General features: G+C 49.9%; 2 protein-coding genes across 3 annotated transcripts; one reads left to right on the top strand and one right to left on the bottom strand.

Moving 5' to 3' along the window:
• Window positions 1-15: 15 nt before the first annotated feature.
• Window positions 16-3259, top strand: Tmem208 (transmembrane protein 208). The gene is made up of 6 exons (XM_051201334.1): window positions 16-128; window positions 677-772; window positions 1911-1970; window positions 2490-2626; window positions 2787-2871; window positions 2978-3259. The coding sequence occupies exons 1-6, from the start codon at window positions 123-125 to the stop codon at window positions 3113-3115; spliced, it is 522 nt and encodes a 173-aa protein (XP_051057291.1). The 5' UTR covers window positions 16-122; the 3' UTR covers window positions 3116-3259.
• Window positions 3260-3371: 112 nt separating this feature from the next.
• Window positions 3372-20488, bottom strand: Fhod1 (formin homology 2 domain containing 1). Of its 2 annotated transcripts, XM_051201312.1 has the most exons (24): window positions 20201-20488; window positions 12379-12485; window positions 11928-11992; window positions 11507-11574; window positions 11329-11434; window positions 11158-11252; window positions 10784-10895; window positions 10601-10695; window positions 10369-10512; window positions 10121-10278; window positions 9872-10042; window positions 9731-9754; window positions 9307-9360; window positions 8194-8312; window positions 6473-7119; window positions 5900-6055; window positions 5493-5675; window positions 5288-5407; window positions 5049-5210; window positions 4571-4761; window positions 4275-4467; window positions 4034-4196; window positions 3757-3957; window positions 3372-3677 (listed from the first exon to the last, which is right to left on the bottom strand). In XM_051201312.1, the coding sequence occupies exons 1-24, from the start codon at window positions 20399-20401 to the stop codon at window positions 3595-3597; spliced, it is 3618 nt and encodes a 1205-aa protein (XP_051057269.1). In that variant the 5' UTR covers window positions 20402-20488; the 3' UTR covers window positions 3372-3594. The 2 variants fall into 2 exon arrangements, with proteins under 2 accessions (XP_051057269.1, XP_051057270.1); XM_051201313.1 differs by lacking the exons at window positions 9307-9360; window positions 9731-9754.
• Between the last annotated feature and the right edge of the window lie 101 nt (window positions 20489-20589).

Here is a 20589-nt window from a genome sequence, read left to right as displayed (position 1 = left end):
CTTCCGTTCAGAATCCTGACTTCGGTCTGTACCGGAAGTTCGTGCGCTGCCGATGTAGTGGCTACTGACTGCAGTTCCAGTTACTCGGCCTTGTTTCCGTGGCTGGATATTTGCATAGCACCATGGCGGTAAGGAGGGTGGGTAGGGCGGGATCCGCACCGACAGAGCTTTCCCGGTGTTGGAAAAGTGAAAACAGGAAGGCATAAGGCACTGGGCCTGAGGTGGGCGCCATCCAATGGACTGTGCTAGAGCGAGTAGGACGCGGGGAGGGTAGCAGCGCAGGAATATGCCAGAACTGCTGTAGGTGGTGGGGGGCGCAGTTGTCAGTTCAGGTCTGAACTACTCCCCCATAGGCTGGAGAGGGACGCCATTAAGTTTTACTGGAGTTCCCCCGGAGAGGTCCTCAGCCCAAAGGCTGAACCTTACCAGAAGAGACAAAGAAGATATCAACGTAGATTGTACTGTTTCAGGGAGAGCGTTAGGCAATCATAGCTGGGGGTAGTGATGGTGTCCTGATTATAAGGGTTGGATGGACTAGAGTGGTAGGCATCTCAGGGATTGCTAGGTTTGACAAAGCACGATAAGGACCTTGCTGAGGTGCAGATAAGTAGGCTGCTACGAGGACTGAGGAGAATCGAGGCAAAAAGCTCTGACAGCATCTCATCATCCTCTGCAGCCCAAAGGCAAAGTGGGTACAAGAGGGAAGAAGCAGATATTCGAAGAGAACAAAGAAACTCTCAAGTTTTACCTGAGGATCATACTGGGTGCCAATGTAAGTTGCCTGCCTCGTGTTTTCTGTGCTTTTTAATAGCTCCACTGTTCTGAGACCTATCTGATTAGGAGTGCTGGTAAGTGACAGCCAAAGCACCAAAAGAGAATGTTGTAAAGAAATGAGAAGCCAGGCATGGAATCACAAGCCAGCAATTCCTGCACTAGGGAGGCTGAAGCAGGAGGATGGGAAATTTGAAGTTTGCTTTGGTCTACATAGAAACCCATCTCAGAAAAAAAGGGGTGGGGGGAGGATGAGTAGGGGAAATGAGAGAAGCTAGCCATAGTAGTACATAACTGTACTTTTAGCTGCTTGGAAGACCGAGGCCAGAGTGTTCAAGGATAACATGAGCAACAAAGCAAGACTCAAGTCCCAAGTGAGAACAGAAGTGAGAACAGAAAGTATAGCTTAGTGGTAGAGCCCTTGAGTAGGTTTGATCACCAGCATGCGACCCCCCCCCCCAAGTATCCAGGGGCTAAGTGGTTAAGAGCACTTGTTGCTCTTGCAGGGGACCTGGGTTCCATTCCTAGCACCTACATGGTAGCTCATAACCATCTGCTCCAGGAGATCCAGTACCAGGCACACACATGGACACATGGTGCGCATACATAAATGCAGGCAAAACACTCATATGCATAAAATATATTTTAAAACGTTTTTTAAAAAGTAGCCAGGTGCTGGTCAGTGGTAGCACACACCTTTAATCCCAGCACTCTTTGGAGGCAGATCTTTGTGAGTTTGATGCCAGCCTGATCTACAGAGCAAGTTCAAGGTCAGTCAAGGCTACACAAAGAAGTTCTGTCTTGAGGGAAAAAAAAAAAAAAAAAAAAAAAAAAAGGGTGCCAGGCACAGAGGAAGTATGAACTAGAATTAGAAGTAAAACATAAAGAAATGAAGGGGGAAAACACAACACAAAAGACAAATGAAGTAATGGGTCCCATTGAGCTTGACTGTCCTCACAGTACCCAAGGCTTCTTTTCCTGGACTGACATGAGTGTACAAGTTGTGTGACTCAGGAAGCAGAGCCCTTCTACCACTTGGTTTCTTCCTCTTAGTCTGGCCCAATTCTTGGTCAGAGTTGAGGAAAGCCCATAATTGGGGGTAGCTCTTAACCCCAGCCTGATTCTGTGTTTGCTTGCAGGCCATATACTGCCTTGTGACCTTGGTTTTCTTCTATTCATCTGCCTCATTTTGGGCCTGGGTAAGTAAGTATCCCTGTTAGGGCATATTCAATCAATTAACCTAGATCAGGAGGCTGAGCTAGCAGCTAGTTGTCAGAAAGTAATCATAGAGCATCAGAGGACATCTGGAAGATGGAGAGATGGACCAAAAAGAGTAGGGAGGGATTTGGAGTGATGTGGCTTTTTTGTTGTTGTTTGGCAGAGCTGAAGGAGACTCTTTGGGAGAGGTTAGCTAACAGGTGTTCACCCTAGTCTTTGAATCTTGAGTCTTACTTATAATTAGAATGACACAGATTTAGTTAAAACTACCTTTAGTGGCAGTGGCAGAGCTGGTGCCTGTGGGAACAGAACTCCCCCAAGGCTGTGGCCTAGCCAGGGAAGCAGGCCAGTAACTGCAGAGTTGCAGCTGCTGGCTAAAATAGCAGTAGATTAAAGCACAGCCACTGTGCCAGAGTTAAAATAACATCTCCCCATCTGGAAAGTAAATGAATGCACGGGGGTCTGTGCCTAGCTTTTGAAACTCTTTTCTTGTTTTGCAGATGGCCCTGGGCTTTAGTTTGGCAGTATATGGGGCCAGTTACCATTCTATGAGTTCGATGGCTCGAGCAGCCTTCTCTGAGGATGGGTCCTTAATGGATGGTGGCATGGACCTTAACATGGAGCAGGGCATGGCAGAGTGAGTGTCCCCCATCGCCAGCCCAGGTGAGCGGCCCCAGGGCTGGGGCGCTGGGGCCCACACAGCCCAAGACTCACAATTGCTTTCAACTTGAACAGTATGGAAGGGGGCAGAACTGGGGTCATTCTACTATCCTTGGCAGCCTTCCTTCTATCCACAGGCACCTTAAAGATGTGATCCTGCTGACAGCCATTGTTCAGGTGCTCAGCTGCTTCTCTCTTTACATCTGGTCTTTCTGGCTTCTGGTAAGTGGACTGGAGGGCTGGGCTTCTGAAGAAAAAAGTACTAACCCCCTACCCCCATTCTCTGCTAGTCTTTGCAACTGGCTTCAAGTTACCCTTTCTGTCCTAGGCTCCAGGCCGGGCCCTTTACCTCTTGTGGGTAAATGTGCTGGGCCCCTGGTTCACAGCAGACAGTGGATCCCCAGCACCAGAGCACAATGAAAAACGACAACGCCGACAGGAGCGGCGGCAGATGAAGCGGTTATAGCCATCATTATTGTGGCTACAGACAGCTGGGCTCTGGTTGGTTCTATTAGGCTGCATGGCCCCATGCCTGGAGCAGTGAGGGCCTAGTAAAAGAGCCAAAAGCAGCCTGAAAGATAGGATAACTAAATAAATTGTTTAAAAGGTGGCTAATGGCTGTGTGGATGATAATGTACAAAGTAGAAAGAATTAGTCCTGTGATACTTTTTTCTTGTCTCAGCTAGGCAGAGACCTTGAAAGAGGAAAAAAAAGCTCTTGGATTAGCTAGGTAAACTTTATTTTGTTCCGAATAGGGAACTCACACATGCAAAATACATGTGTATGTACACACACACACACACACACACATACACACACACACACCTAATACTGTTCACAATACTGGTTCCTGGGTGCAGGCTTCTGAACTAGATTTCCGCTCCAGGCCCTCTTTGTGCTCAGTCTCTTAGCTGTATCCAGATAGATTTCCTGGGGGTAGCACCCTCACACCTCCAGGCCAGGAGCTTTGCTTAGTCCCAGTGCCTGCACCAGGTCATCTCCAAGCCCACTCTTCAGTGTCCGTCTCACTGCAGTGACAGAGCAGGGTTACAGGTTGGGGTGTCAGGGGGCTGGGGGAAATCAGTGGGCTTATAAGGGGATACTCACAGGACTTGCGGTTGCCACGAGAGCGCTTCCTTTCCCGAGCAGCTAAGGCTCTAGGACTGCTTTTGGTAACTGACTGCACCAGCAGATCCATTATCTCATCTGATGTATCGCTGGGTAAACTGGAACCTGAAGTCTCCTCAGGGGATACAGTGGAGGGCCCCACTGCTATGTGTGTGACAGGGGAACTGCTCTGGACCATGCCTAAGGAAGACCAGAGAGGGAAATCAGGCTAAGGCAGATTAGAACACATTCCCCTAACAGCAGCTACGAATCCTACCTCTGCTACGTCGGCTGTGTATGGTATCTTCTGGCCTACTGGTAAGCAAACTCTTCATAGTGGCATGATTGTCAGCATCACCCCGTCCTGGCCCACTGCCCACAGCCACTGGGACAGACAGGTTACTGGGGGCCTCCCCAGCCACACCTGAGAACTTCTCTGTCTAAACAGGGAAAGAAGAGTGGTTAGGAGCAAGGAAAAGAAACCATGGGGTGACAGGCAAGACCTGGAGGACATTTACCTCAGTGATCATGCGACCCCGGGTCTTATTGCGCTCACGGTATGTAGCCCTCTTCTGCTGCTGCTGCAATACTCGTTCCCGACAAGTCCGATACTCAAGTGCAAACTCTCTCAGCGTGTGACAGAATTGCATGATGCGAACTTCCCGGGCTGCCTGTGCAGTATAGCCCAAATAGAGCAGGAAGGCACGGAACCTAGGTAGGTTGTAGTGGGAGATTTGGATAGTGAGTCCTGCCTGATGTTTAAAAGGATGGTGGTGGTGGCAATCCTCTCTCTCTCTCTAGCTCATGGCCCTACCTGTTGCAGACTCGGCGGTGCACTACCCTTAGCATGGCTACCCGTCTGGTACACTGGGCCAGGAAGTGGGTAAGACGGGCACGCAGAGCTGGGGCTAGCTCATGCTTTGCTAAGCTCCGAAGGCTGTCCTCAGCTGCCTGGCTCCGGCACTCCAGTTGCCCCAGGTTCTCAGTCAGCTGCTCAAAGTCCACCTCAAAAGCAAAAGGGTACACAGCTGTCCTCTATATATGTATGTGTGTGTGTGTATGTATGTGTGTATAACTGTGTGTCACTGTATGTATGTCAGTCACTATGTGTGTCACTGTATGTGTGTATGTCAGTCACTGTGTATGTATGTCAGTTACTGTATGTGTCACTATGTATGTGTGTATGTATGTCAGTCACTGTATGTATGTCACTGTATATATGCATGTATGTATGTCACTGCTTGAGGCCTGAATACTACATTCAGGTTAGCCCTGCCATGCCTGGTACTAACCTTGGCACAGCGGGTGAGGGCAGGAATTTCTGAGTAGAGGTCAGAGGAGTCAGGCCGGGTCTGGAGCACCAGGGAACAGAGATGATACAGCAGTGACTGCCGGCGCACTGTGTCCTTCACTTCCGACACCTTCTCCAGGTAGCTCAGCTCAAAGCCACTGCTCTGAAAGGACCCCGTCTCAGTCTGGCTCTGGATGGTTCCAGAGTTTGGACCTTCTGTCCCCAAGTGCTTTCAATTACCTGGGAGCCATTGAGGAAGTTGCCAACAGCCAAAAGGGTAGCCAGGATGCAACGGAAGGTGGCATTTTGCACCAGCTGTTCCATGCCCACTTTCAGATCAAATAGTGGCTCTGCAATTTCCTGGTGTGAGGGACAAGGAGCCTTCAGGCTACATGGTCACTACTCCCCTGTTCCTACCACCTGTCCCACTCCATGACCCAGGTACCCGCTCCATGCTGTCATAGTCCAGCTTGAAAGCCCACAGTTGCAGACGTGCAGCCAGGCCTCCAATGGAAGCAAGAGTCATCAGGAAATTCTCAGCTGGGCCCAGGGGTACATCAGGGTTGGCCAGTTGGGCTTCCTCAATCTTCTGCCGCTCTTCCTCAGTGGGCATCATGGTCAGCAGTTTCTGAAGATGCACCCAACCCCATTGAGGCCTTCAGAACTGTCCTGAGGCCTAAGACATTGTCTCCTACCCCTCCCTAGGCCTTCTAGGGAAGCCCCAGGTTTGGGAGAATGCTCTACAGAAATGACACTCCTATAGCCACCTCCAGAAGGACTGGAAATTCCTGCCGAACAAAGGAAAGGGCTAGCACTTCATTTTCCCTTCTCTTATCCTTAGGGTAGTCTTACCTCAATGCCATCCTTGCTGACAGCAAACTCATCAAAGTTGAGCAGGGCAGCTTTGATGACATGCACAGGTGGCAAAGTGGTTAGGCCAATATTGATGGCATTGCTGCGCTTAGGGTCCAGCACTGTGGTCATTGTCCGGCGGCCCTCACCAGCTTTCTGCAAGGTTGGGAGAATGACAGTTTGAGAAGGGCAAAGAATTAGCTGGGGCAATTCCTTCAGAGGACACTCTAAGCCTTTAATCCCAGCACTTGGGAAGCAGAAGCAGGTGAATCTGAGTTCAAGGCCAGTCTAGCCTACAAAAAAGCAACTTCCATGACAACCAGGGCTGTTACACAGAGAAACCCTGTCTTGGAGGGTAAAAAAAGAAAAAAAGGCACTTTAAAGTCCTCTGAGTGAATCTACAACTGGAGGTAAAAGAGATTTAAGGCTTGGGAATATACTGATATTTCTAACTAGGGCTCTGATTCTTAAGAGAACCTCAGACAAACCTCTTTGCCTATGTGAGAAATAAGGAATTAGCTCCAAAAACTCAGTTCCCCTGAACTCCTAATTCTGCCCATCAAGCTGATTTACCTTGGTGGGTAGTATATCCTTGGCCCGTGACTCAAATAGATGTTCCAGCCGGGCTGTATCTACTGAAACAGGTTCTAGAGAGGCCCACAGGGTAGGGCAAGGTCCAAAGCGGCTTCTAGAGTGCCCAGAGCCCCCAGCCAGCTTTAGTTCCCGCCAGAAAAGTTTGACTGTCTTCCTTTTGGTGGGGAGGCCTGGGCCATCAAGTGCTGAGTGGGGAAAAGGGGCAGCCAGGGGTGGAGGTGGGGGACAGGAACCTAAGATGGGTGGGGGAGGTGGTGGTGGTGGTGGGGGACAGGATCCTAAGATGGGTGGGGGAGGTGGCGGTGGCGGTGGGGGACCCCCAGAGAGTGAGGATGGTGGATGTGGTAGGAGTGGGAAGGGTTTTTCAGACTCCACAGATGCTACATTCAGTGTGTCCTGGTCTTCATCCTCCCCCAGATCTGAGAAGTCCAAGTCCCCAATGCAGAGCTTGGGTACACGGGTAGGAAGCTCCTGGACAGGCTCAGCCTTGGGACTTGGTGGTGACACCGGCTCCTTAGGCTCTGGCTCCAGACTCTGCTGGGTGCGGAGCAGGATCCGGGGAACAGGGCTCTGAGGCGTTCTAGGTGCAGAGGCTGGCTCTGGGGAGTCCCACCGTTCCCTGGTGCCTAGCAAAAGGTAAGCAACTGTCAGTTATGTGCCCTTTATGGGCAAGAAAGCAACATGGTGGTGGGGGTGTGGGGAATACTAGAGAGATGGATAGCTCAGCAGTTAAGACCCTGAGTTCAGTTCCCAGCACTTAAAGCTGGGTGGCTTACAACCAAGCACCACCACCACCCTCAACCCCCCCCCCCCCCCCCGGTTTTTGAGACAGGGTTTCTCTGTGCTTTGGAGCCTGTCCTGAACTAGCTCTGTAGACCAGGCTGGCCTCGAACTCACAGAGATCCACCTGCCTCTGCCTCCTGAGTGCTGGGATTAAAGGCATGCACCACCAATGCCTGGCACAACCAAACACTCTTAATTCCAGTTTCAGGGCTCTGATATCCTCTTCTAACCTCCATGGATACCCACAAATGTAAGGCATACAGAATCACTTGCTCCCACATACATATACAAATAAAAAAGGTGTGGATATATATGTATGTATGTATGTATGTATATACATATCTTTTTCTTTTTCTAAAAACATTTTTGCAGTGGCAGTAGTGGTGGTGCATGCTTTTAATCCCCATACTTGGGAGGCAGAGGAAGGCAAATCTCTGTGAGTTTGAGGCCAGCCTGGTCTACAGAGCAAGTTCCAGAATAGCCAGGGCTACACATAGAGAAACCTTGTCTTTAAAACAAAGCAAATCAGGGCTGGAGAGATAGCTCAGTGGTTAAGAGCACCAGCTGCTCTTCCAGAGGACATGGGGTTCAATTCCCAGAAACCACATGGCAGCTCACAACTGTTTGCAACTCCAGTTCCAAAGGATCCAACACCTTCACACAGACATACATACAGGCAAAACACAAATACACATAATATAAGCAAATCTTTTTAAAAAAGTATTTAGGCAGGAGCATAGGATTCCCTAAAACTAGAGTTCTATATAGATGGTTGTAAACAACCATGTGAATGCTGGTCCTTTGCAAGAACAAACTCTCTTAACTGTCGATTGAGCCCTCTCCAGCCCCTGGGGTCGGTTTGTTTTTATCTTAAAAAGAAAATAGTATGATTGTGTTCTGCCTGAGCAACAACCCACCTGATGACGATCCATCGGCCTCATCCACTGTGGCTCCAGCCAGTGTCTCTGCCCGGCCCTGGGCCAGAGCAGCTTGCTTCTCTGTTTCTGCTGCCGCCACATTCTCCAGGAACCGGGCTCTGAGGAGAGGTACTTGTCAGTGATAGTGTCTGATCCAAGTCCAGCACAGGGTGGTAAACATGCCTTGCTGACCTACTGGGCACTGCCCTAGCTGCAAGCACACACAGGCACAGGGAACAGTCCATGCACTACACATACTTCTGCCCACCCCACCAAGGCCCAGCCCCATTCAGCCCTCCACACCTGGGGAGTTGCAACCAATTTAGCATTGTTGGTCACAGTACAGAAGTTCCACCTGACATCTAACTTGCCGCCTTGCTGATTCTAGATAAGACTCTTAGAGAAGGGAAGCAGATAGTTGTCCCAGTAGGCACAGCAGACTTTCTCTTGCATGTCTGTCTGCTTTAGGGAGTTATGGTTGAGAAAAGGGCCTCCTAAACAGTGTACACTCAGTTTGTGCAGAAATAATGAATGTAATCTACAGTTGTCTTCCTTTCCTCCTGTTCCTTTTCTTCTTTCCTCTCTTCTCATTTCCCTCTTTTTGAGATGGAGTCTCATTTAGGCCAGGCTAGCTGAAAACTCACTATGTAGCAGAAGATGACCTTGAACTTCCGATCTTCCTTGTCTCCACCCACCAAGCGCTGGGATTGCAAGGGGTGTGCCACCAAACCTGTCTCCAGGGTTTCTAGCCCCTCCAGCCTGTTAGTTCAGTCCCTGCCCTTCTTGTCAGCCTTAGGTTCCTCCACCACGCACCCCTCACTTTAAATGCCTCTCTAAACTCATTCGCACGCTGTTTGTCCACATCTACATCTCTGGTCTAAGCTACTCAGGCATTGTATATTGTTCAATATACTATTGGAGCATAGGAACCACTATGGTCCCAGTGAACTGCTCCCAGTGCTTAATTAAGTCTTTGGGTTACTAAGGAGGCATAAGTCTGGGAGAAGGGGTTTCTGAGAATCCTTCTAGTAGGATTATATAAACTCCTGATGGGCAAGCAATGCTGAAGCCCTGAGCACATGGCAGAACTGGCAGACTGGCCTCTGTACTTACTCTAGCCTGGCCTGCCCAGTAAGGGACTGGGGGACAGGTGGGCTCTCAGGGGCGCTGAGTAGGGGGATGAGAGGAAGACATGGTAACTATGGTGCCAGCTCCATTCCAAGGCCCATTTGTTGCACCCATACAGAGCTGGACAGTGGTGTCACAGTTCTTCCCATCCACAGTGGTAGGAAGAGAGCTAGGGGTGGCAGGACATGGGGGAAATTGGAAGCGGTAGAAACAGACAGGAAGCTGGACAGGGTGCCGTAATAACAAAGACAATGCAGAAAAGGAGTGAGTGAAATGGAGGGGCAGAAAGTGAAGAGGGAGGCATGACAAGAGGCCAAGGCAGGTGAGGTGGAGCACAGGAAATAAACAAAGAGAAGCCACAGAAGGAGGAGGTCCAGGCAGAGCCAATCCTCACCCTCCAGTCACTTACCAAACGGGAGCAGTTTGGTGAAGTCTGAAAAGAAAGAGAAAGCACGCATTTGGGCAGAGGAGGCAGAGCCCATGGAGGGACGCAAAGTGGAGGGACAGTTGGAGACAGGACTTGGGGGTGGGGCTCTATTTCCCTTCTTACTTGTAGATGCTTCTCTCACAGGAACTGTCCACTGATGGTCCCACAGAAATGGTAGGAAAGAGGTTCATTGAGGTATGGAGGCCAGAGCCAGTGGGGCTGATGGCTGGACTTGTCAGCAAGGTAGGGCCAGTGGAGGAGGTGGAGCCTACTGGTGAAGTAGGGCCTGTAGAGCTAGAGGCAAGGCCTGTTAACAGACAGGGCCATGCCTGGCAGATTCACCCCTTCACATATGCCTAGGCATGTACTTACCCTGGTTCTGGGGTACGTACAGGACAGCCTCCACCTTCTAGTGATCTTCGGCTCCTTTTGCCCTCCTCTGAGGATGGCTTCCGCCGCTCTCGTCGGCCACCTGCGGCCGCAGCAGCTGCAGCCTCTTCCATATCTCCATCCTCGAGCCGAAGGGCACTCTAGTGGAGGTGGCCAAGATGTGAGCAAGCCGCTGAGGCCTGATAAGTGGAATAGGTACTGGGGAATGGCGCCCCTCCCTCCTGACCCACCTCATAGAGCATTAGCTGTGTTCGCAGGTCAACATCAGTGCCAGCAGTGCCCAAGAGGCGCTGGACCAGTGCTTCCATGCCCTGCTGCTCTAGTGCGTCTGTTACATCATAGAAGGAGTCCTGGTCTGGGAGTGCTGCCAGTGTCTGGAAGGTGGGGACAGGAAGCCAGGGCTGAGGCTGATGAGTGGGGGATCTACAGGTCTATAGGCTGCACCTGGTCTCAGTTTCATACCTTGTTAATAAGAGTGACAGTGTACACCAGCAGCTCTGGGTCAGCTCCATTCTTCTCTTCCAGGATGGACACCAAGTTGGCCCAGGGAAGAGCACCTGCCACATGGGAAGGGAGGTAATCATGGGGGTGGGAGCAGTAGGATAGAGGGCTAAGTGGCGGAGAAAGGAAAGGATGGGCTCTGACCGGTAGTGCTGGCTACAGAGTTGACTGCCTGGATGAACAGCGGTGCATTGTTCTCAGAATACTCCACAAACACCAGCAGCAGCTTCAGGGCTGTCTTTACCACCAAGCGGGACTGGGGGAAAAGGCAATTCACAGGAGTGGGGCTTGGATCAGACTGTTAGTTCCTGGAGGAAGGGGACAGGCTCCTGGGACTAAACCCGAAGAGAAGGGTCTAGGTTGAAAAGCCCAGGTTCTGGGCCTGGGCTTGAAAGTGCCATTTAGTTTTCAAGGGACCTCAGGCCTCCTCCAACTGGTCCCATTCTGTAGCTGGGGAAACTAAGGCTCAGAGGGAAACACTAGGGAAAGGGTTCATGTGTTTGTGTTGAGCCACTTACCAGGCTAGCACACAGAGTATACAGCCACTGCACAGTCTCACCATGGGCTACCACCCCCAGCATCCCATCCACAAAAAGCATCAGCTGGCCCAGGGCTAGAGACAGAAATGGGAAGAGGTCAGTGGGGGCTGGGTATGGGAACAAAGGTCAAGGGGAAAGTGTGGAGCTGACCTCGAAGGATGTAGCTCTGGTAGTTGTGGTCAGCAGCAGCACCCACACGGATCAGGCAACTCAGCCCCTCTGAGTGTACGAATTCAGGCACCAGGTCCTTGTCTTCCTGAAGGCACAATGGGGAAGTTTAAGAGGGCTTGGGCTGGACACCAACCCTCAGCCCAGCTCTGGATCTTACCTGGAATATCTGCTTTAATGAGAAGAGAGATCGGCGGAGTTCAGGGCCACTGGAGCCATACAGCTTTTCTGTAAGTGGTAAGTGGTGAACAAATCAAGGGAACACAGGCAGTGTCTTCTTCCACTAGTACACAACCATAACTTCCTACCAAAGAAAACTCTAGTATTCTCAAACCTCCCTTCTGCTTTCTGACTCTGAGTCCCCTCCTCTACCACTGATACATCAGTCCAGCTGTGGCATCAGTCTTGGCACCAGAAGGAAAGGCCAGAAAAGGGAGAGAGGAAGACACATCAGATCTCCAATCCACTCAATCCATAGTCCAGCACAGGCCTGAGAGAAGCTAGATCAACTAGGCTACATAGGAAAAGCAGGGAGCAAGATAGCTAGGGATTGTTGGACACCAACAATGCCACACACTTACCCAAGATAGCATTGACCCTCACAGAAAGCTGGGTCCGCAGGATCAATGTGGGCTTCCGTCCTTTACTAAAATCAAGCAGCTATGTTAGTGCTTCCTAGCTGATTCCTCAGGATTCCACCCTCAAAGCAAAGACATCTATCTACATGAATACCCTGGCCCATTCCTTCCCTCCCAACTGCTATTCCAGGGCCCAAGTATTAGTCAAACAGGAGAGTATGTATAAACACTAGTAACAGTATTTGAGAGTGCCCCTGTTTCCAGGTAATAGTGGGGATCCCCCAAGCATCATTCCTTGTGTTTACCTACAACCTAGGCTACAGACTATCTCAGCTGCTGATACCTGAGCTGGACCCTGGTGGGGACAAAGTTGGGAGCTTGGGCCAGACCCATTTGAGCCCCTGAAAAGAAGCAGGGAGGGCTCCCTAACCTTCCTCACCCTTTCAGCTCTGACCTGATCTCTTCATAGAAGCCCTCCAGCATCTCCCGCTGTTCTTCTAGGGATAGCTCTGGGTCCAGGTAGTATCCTGATGGAGAGACTTGCAGTGCACAGTCCTCCAGCTAGAAACAAAAGAATATAGCTCTTAAGGCTAGTGCTGCAGTTAGACTGTTGTTGTTTTGTTTTTGTGCTACTGGGAATCAAGCCCAGGATTTCCCACATGCTAAACCATTGAACTACAGCCCTGGATTTTGGGTTTTTTTGTTTGTTTGTTTGGGTTTTGCTTTTTATTTTATGCTAACAAACATAAATGAGGAAGGGACATGAAAGACGATAGCAGGAAGTTGATGCCTTCAAGGAAGTTCACAGCCTTGTGGGGTGATAAGCTTCAGCCACAAAAGCATTCAAGTTCAGAGAGAAAGTGTTAATTGTTCAGGGAGGTGTAAACCCAGTTGGGAGTTTCTTCCAGCAGAATAAGGCACAGACACTAGTCCACAGATTCCCTAGTTCCTCTACTTCTCAAAGGCGTCTGTCCTTTCCCCATTCTGGTGAACTTCAGATTTTTAAATCTAATGCCATCAGACCTCAGATAGGAAGGTACCAACTCCATCATGTTTTCATTTTTCATGTTTCCCTCCTTCAATCATGGCTTACCACTTGGCCTTCTAAAAATGATTATAGGTGCTAGAGAGATGACTCAGTGGTTAAGAGCACTGGCTGCTCCAGCAAAGGACCTGGGTTCAGTTCCCAGAATTCTCATGGCAGCTCACAAATATCTGTAACTCCGATTCCCAGGGATGATACCTCCTTCTCGCTTCCACAGGCACCAGGCACACTGGTAGTGCACAGACATACATGAAAGCAAAACACTCATAACCATTCAAAATAACAATTAAATTAAAACCTAAAACAAGAGAAACTGTTTAAACAGAAGCCTACCTCCCAATACTCCAGGGGTAACCCTGTGTCTCTTCCCTCATACTTCCTCCATTAGCACAGCTAATGACAATCCCTCTACCTCTGAGGAGGAAGGGGGTCCTCTGGTGGCTAGCTCACTGAGCACCAACATTTTTCCTAGGGTTTGGATAGCGCTGCCCTGCTCTGAACCCTACCTACCCAAGGGCTTTCAGCTTTTCTTGGACCCTGAGGGGAAAGGGAGTCAAGCTCCCTGCCCCTGCCTCCGGATAGCACCCATTGCTCTTTGCCTCAGAGCCTGAGCTAGCTCCTTCCTGGCAGTTTAGCCTTTGGGGCCCTTGGATGATCCCCCACCCCCACCCTGCCCCTTGCCTGGGACATGGGACACAGGACAAACACTCCAGCCTGTTCTCTGTCCAACTTCCTGCCTGGCTGCCTGCCCTCCCTTGGGCGCCTTGGGCGGGCCTGGCCTCTCCTTCCAGGGAGCAGAGTCATCTCCTGGGTCTACTGGGAACAGGTCTGAGAGGAGATTGCAAGTTCCCAGGGCTGGGTTATCTCATCAGGGCCAGAGCTTAACTGAGGGCAGCCTTCCCCAGACCCCCCCCCCCCTTCAAGCCCAGCTACATGGCCCCAGTATTGATTGGACCGGAGGATCTGGGGCCCTTAAACATACACCTCCCCCAGGGATTGCTTCCAATTCACACACAGAATAGCTCATTTATCGGAACACCCATGAACCAGAGACTGGTTTTAGGTCTGCAGGAAACACCTACAAGTCAGCTCTGACTCAGAAAAAAAAAAAAACTCACTAGTAAATGTGGATTCACAACTTCTATGCGTTCTAAGGATGTACCAAACTGCTACAAATACCTGACAACCACTTGCATACCAAGGTCTGTGGCCAGGAACAGCTGAACACAGCCCAATGTAGTACATCCAGAGACATTAGGCCTGCCATGCTGTCCTTCCTTCCTCCATGTACCCTGTTCCACCCTAAGCAAGCAGAAAATGGTCTTTTCCCTCCAGGATGCGATTTGGGGCAAGGGGCACAGTCCCGAAAGACACATGACCATCACTCCAGCCTCCTCAACTAAATAGGTTTAAGCTTTTGTCATGGATGTAGATGTGGCCTCCCCAATTATTTCACCCATCCAATTCTGCCAGTTATAGGGAAAGATCTAGAGATCATTCAGCCTGGTGTCAGGTCTGTTCCTGCTATCAGTTGTCTGTTCAAAGTATAATTGGGAGGTTGAGGGCCTGGATCAGGTCAACAGCAAAAAGGATAGACTTCCTGTCAGCAAGATGGTGCTTATCCTTCACACTCTTGGCCTCTTCCTGGGATCACCATTCTGAGAGGCAAACCTCTGGGACTCTTTTCTCACACCCTGGGACTGGGCCAGGTTTGAGCAAGCCCAAACCCTAATCTTTGATGACACTGCTTTAGGCCAGCACAATGTATGGGCCTCCATCCTCCACCCTGGCTTCTGTCTTCCTCACTTCTGGCCTCCATCTTCTGGGCAGTCCCTCCCTCATCCTTCCCAAGCTTCCCTCACTTTGGCCTCCAGCCATGTTATCTGCTTAGTCTCCCAGCTCAGGCTTTCCTGACAGCCCAAACCCATGATTACCCTGGTCCTTTGCAAGAGTAGTAAAGGCTCTTAACCACAGGGTAATTTCTCAAGCCTCTTTGTTTTTATTGTTTGTTTGATTTGGATTTTGGAGATAAGCTATTTAGCACTGGCTGTCTTGGAACTCACTTTGTAGACCAGGCTGATCTTGAACTCACAGAGATCCTCTTGCCTCAGTGTTGGTATTAAAGGTATGTACTACTCTGCGTCCTCTGTTTTTCATGAATGAATGAATTTGCTTTTTATAGAGCTGGAAATCCAGCTAGGTAGTACTAAATCACTGGGCCATATCCTTACTTTATTATTTACTCTATTATTATTACTTGTTATATATTATTTCAAGATTTCATGTAGTGCAGAGTGGCCTCAAACTCACAATAGCTGAGAATGATTCCTGATTTTCATGCCTTTCTGTTCTCTAGGATTACAGGTATAGGCTACTACTCTGGATTGACAAAGGGTGTTTTTGGATGGGATTAATATAATCCCAAAATTAAATCCAAATTAAAATTTTAAACATTTATATAACATATTTTATCAAATCCTTTACTTGGTATATGGATTCATATTCAGATCAAGCTGAGCAGACCATGGTATCTACTCCCTATTTAAAAAATGATTTCTTTACTTCTGTGTGTATGAGTATGGTTGTGTGTGTGCCAAGATGTTCATGGAGGGCAGAGGACCAGACCTCATTTACCATATCATACAGTACAGCTTGGTACCTTTACCCTGAGCCAAATCACTAGTCCCCTACTGTTTTTGATGACAATGTAATCATATAAGAAATAATAGATAGGACAGGAAACAATGATGATTTGGAGGGTAGGTAGAATTCATGCTGAAGGACTCTTGTTTTAGGAAATCACTGGACCAGCGAATACAGGACCCTTTGCTCTGAATAGCTTGTAACTTCCTGGAGGAGCTGACAAGGATGCACCTTAGGCAAAGAAACCTGCCTTTGTTATGCACCTCTTCAGTCATAGATAAACAGATTGCCTTTTAAAGGAAAAAAAAAAAAAAAAAAAAAAAAGACAAAAAGATAAGGTATTCTGTAGCCCAAGTTAGCCTAGAACTTGCAATATAGCTGAAGCTGACTCCTGATCTTCCTGCCTCCACCTCCTAGTATTGGTTTGGTACTGTAGCCTGGCTTATAATACCTGGTTTTCCCTTTCTCTCTTCCTTCCTTTCTTTCTCTCCTACTTCCTTTCCTCTTCTCTTCTGTTCTGGACAGGGTCTCTTACTATAGTCTGGACTAGCTTCAAACCCATGACAACCTTCTTGACTTAACTATGCCTCACTTTAGGCTGCCTGTTTCATTTGATTTTCCATTTTAACAAGCAAGGAAACCAAAGCTCAGAAATAGCCAGGCACAGTGCTGTACACCTATAATCTTATCACCCAGAAGGCAGAGGCAGGAGGATCTTCACAAGTTCTATCCAGCCTGATGTATGACATCCATATTAAGTTCTATGCCAGCCAGTGATATATAATGAGACCCAAAAGAACCAAAAAATAGAGCCTTTAATCTCAGCACTAGGGGCTGAAAAAGTGGAGTAGAAGGATCTCTGTGAGGTCCAGGCCACCTAGGCCTCCACAGAGAGGTCTTGTCTCAAAAAAAAAAAAAAAAAAAAAAAAAAAAAGGCAAAACAAAAATCCAAAACAAATCCACAAGCAAACACAGACCATAATGGAACCAGGGTTAACTGACCCATATCTTAAGTGGATGGGTCTTGGAAATGTTCCAGAAAACCTTGACAGAAGTGGATGGAGGGTGGGGGCCTACAATATTGCTCCTAAACTTCTTGGATTCTGCAAATAGCCCAAACTGGTCTTCCCAGTTCTAGTGAAAGAGCACAAACAAGCAAACACACAGACACTAGGAAAACTGTCCACTTTGGCCTGTCACCACTTCCAGGGTCTACGCTGTAGGCTCGTCTCTTACCAGACCCTGCAAACCTCTTTAGTTTAGAAGGACCAGCAGATGAAACATGCAGACTACAGGAAGACTAGGAAACTGCAACTCATGCTCCTACTCCAGTTTTCTAGTTTTCTGGAGACTCCCTTCGCAGAGGACTAAAGAACTCACTTTATCAGCAGATAAGTGCTCCCTCCCCCACCACATACCCACAGACCTCTTAATTCATAGGGGGGTTGGGCATGGCAGCATATACTTATAACACTTGCATTCATGACCTAAGGCAAGAAGAATTTGAAGACACTGTGTGAAACCACACTTACTGGAAAGAAAAAAAATCTTAGGTGGAGGAGTAGGGTGGGTGGGTATGTAGCTCAGGTGTGTAGTGCCTACCTAACATGCCTAAGGCCCTGGGTTTGATCCTGCAGAAAACCAAAAAAAAAAAATCTATCCCTGCAGGTCAAATTCACACCTGAGCTCTCTTGCCACAAGAGCTATAGGAGTAAACTGAGGCTGGAGCAGAGTCATGGCATATTCTGGTACCTTTGTTCACCTTTGCACCTTTGCTCTCTTTTAGTCTGACAGCCAAGGAGACTGATGGTAAGGGCCAAACACTGAAGGACAATCTTTGCCTGTCAGTAAGGCTCTCCAGGCTTTAATGCAAGGTTCAAGAAGCATTCTAGGTTCCTCTGCCCAGAGCCCAAGGAAATAAATGTCAGTGATACCCTAGTTGCAGTGGAGCTTGGCTCTCCGGAAAAGCTCTTTCCAAAGGGAAAGCTAAGACTTGTATATTGGAATTAGGGTTTAAGACATCAAAGGGTCAATTCTCCCCCCAGGCAAGGAAAGTCCTTAGGCTGAAAGAGCCTAAGCTTAAATGGGAGAAAGACTCTGAGAGTTCCTGTAGGGACACTGCCTAGCCTATGGTATTGCCAGGCTCCCCCACCCCCAACCAGGACAGAAGATGAGTCAGAGGCTGTGGCCAGGAGCTTCCTCCTAGACATGGAGGAAATGAGCAAAGTTTCTCAGACTGGCAAACTCTGTGTGGCTTAAAAAGGGTGCCTCAGGAGGAACTGGAGTCTAGTAGGGTGAGGGGTAGGATCCCAGGGAGGCTGCAGGGTCTGCAAGGGTGATAGAGACCAGTATCCAGAATGGGTGGGCAGAGGTCTCTTGATTGTACCTTGATCTACCTTCTTCCAGACAACTACACATAGAATGAAGCATTGGACAGGGAGAACCTGTCGCCCTATTTTTGCCCTATAGTCTACAACAGGGATACGTGGCTTTCCAGCCATCTCTTCCATCTAGAAGGTAAGCAAGGTATACTGTGCTTCTGGGGCATCCGCTTACAGGCTCTGGAGAGGAACCAGCTGTTGAAACTTCCTGCAGGGAGCCCTGCTCTCCTCTGCCCTCAGTTCTCTGATGTCCCTGTCCCTGCCCTATTCTCAGTCCCTCTTCCTCCAACCTTCTATTTTGAGTCTGTGGTCACAGTTTATATTTGGGACAAGCACATCCCAGTGCATCTGACCATTCCTGGCAAAGCTGTCAACTCCGGGGAGTTCTGGCTCTAAACAGTGTAACTTTATGCCTTTCCCAAAGCCTCATTGAAGTGGGGGAAGGGGCAGATCTCCATGCAGCAGGTAGGAAATCCTGAAGGTGGTCACACCAAGAGATACATACAGAGCTGGGGTAAGAAACACATCTTTCATGAAGCTCATGTGGGGTCCTCAGCTAAGGAGCAGAGAACAATACACAGCACCTGGTTGGGAAGACAGTCTTATATCCATTCATACTATACACCCACACACACCCACATACCCACAGCACACTGAACCCAGGAGCCTCGCTGTACATGCAATAAATTTTCTAAATGAAGTAGGAGGCTCTGAACCTCATTTTTAAATAATCCAGTCTGGCTCCCAACTGTGAAGGGGGATGTCCTAGAGTGAGGGAAGGAGAGAATTATTGCCTTCTTTCTGGCCTTAAGTATATATGTATTGTGGTGTGCATGAATCAAACCCAGAGCCTTGCATATAAATGCTATGGCTTTAGCGCCTTATTTCTGGCCAATGACTTTTTTAGAGGCTAAGCGGTCTCAGTTCAACATCTTTCTCCCCGGTCTGTCCGAACATTTCTAGTTCAGCACCCTTTTCTCTGTCGTCAGTCTGAATGCCAGGTGACCTCAGACTGGAATGCTTTCTCCAGACCCCTGTGAACAGAACAGGAGGAGCTGACTACACCAAAACTCTGGAGGTGGGCATACGTGGCATCCTTCCAGCTGTGGTCTTAAAGCTGGGGCTCTGCCTAGATACCCGGCACTCCCCAGGCCAAGTTTCCCTGACACCCTCCTGCCTGCACTTGGAGGCGGGGCTGGCTGCAACGCAAGGAATGCAGTCTGGGGGCCTGGAGCTAACTCAGGGCACATTCCAGGGGAGACCCCGGGCCTAGGGGCCATGTTTACGCAACTCCGCGCCCAGTTGAGGCACCCCACCGACTCCCTCCCTTCTTCTTCACTGCTCCCAGCTAACCCACAGGTCGGGAACCCTGGGGTGGTAGTCTGTACGCCTCCGGGAGTCCTGGCCCGGAAAAAGCAAGCCGGAAAGGGATGCCTGCGGGGGGTTGGAGGAGGCGAGCTGGAGGGAGGGGTGGTCCCTCTGGCCATCTGGAAATAAGCCTCTCTAACTGTGCAAAGTCAGCCTAGGACCGCCAGCAAACTAGGACAGGCCAGCAGTTTAAAATTAGCCTGGCCCGCCTTCTCCCTTCCAGGCGTAGGCTATCAGCGGGGGACCTAAGGGACCGTGGGGGCGGTGACTCAAAGGGCTTTTCCATCCGTGTGTGCTCCGCAAAGTGAAGGATCGGCTGCTTCCAAGGGACTCCTTTATCTTGGCGAGCACTCCCAATCTCCACTAGCCCAGGAGAGACTGTTTTCCAAGGACCCACCCCAGCCTCTAGGTTCTAAGCCCTGGCCTCCTCTCCAGGTCCTCCCTAGGCCCGCCCCTTTTATGGCCCCGCCCCCAATTTACCTGAAGCAGGTGGAAACCGGTCCCTCCCTAACTCCACTTCCCGATCCGCTATAACCCGAATGGCAACCGACCCTCTGCCCACTGCAGCAACCCTAACAAACAGACAGCGAGGGGACCCCAAACACCGCTCTAGAAGGGCCTTACTTTCAAGGGAAGCCTGGGTGGAGCAAATCACAAACTCTCATTTTCCTTCTACAATATCTCAATTTGAGAGTCTCCCCCTGTAGGCAGAGTAGCGTAGACCATGGGACCCCGGCCGGAGACTTTTCCGGAGGCGAGCATCCGCTACAGCCTCTATTCTAGAAGCACTGCTAATGCCACCTCAATCCCGAGCGCAAATTTCTCCACAGCCCCCTCACCTTGAGAGGTGCCCCCAGGAGGCGGTGCAGCGCAGGGACCTGCGCACTCAGGGGCAGAGCCCCGTCCAGGCTGCAGGTGGGGGCCCGGCGTGGTTCCGGGAAGTTGGCACATGCGAAAGGGTCGGTGTCTTCCAGGTACTGCACTCTCACGGTTACCACTGATACTGGGTCCCCATCCCCGCGCTCTTCCTCGCCCGCCATGGCTCTGCCACCGGCTACTACCGATCGCCTCTGTCCCCGCACGGCTGCAACTTCAGCACGACTAACTTGACTGTTTGGGCCGGGCCCGGACACTGGCTGCTGGAGGGGCGGGGCCAGGAGGAGGTGGGGCTGAGGAAGGGGGTGGAGCCAAGAGTAGGCCGAGAGAGCGCGCGCTTGGGGTTAACCAC

The sequence above is a fragment of the Phodopus roborovskii genome, unplaced genomic scaffold (assembly GCF_943737965.1).
Source record: "Phodopus roborovskii unplaced genomic scaffold, PHOROB, whole genome shotgun sequence".
Taxonomy (NCBI): domain Eukaryota; kingdom Metazoa; phylum Chordata; class Mammalia; order Rodentia; family Cricetidae; genus Phodopus; species Phodopus roborovskii.
Note: the sequence above shows the minus strand (reverse complement) of the source record. Positions and strands in the feature narration are given on the sequence as shown.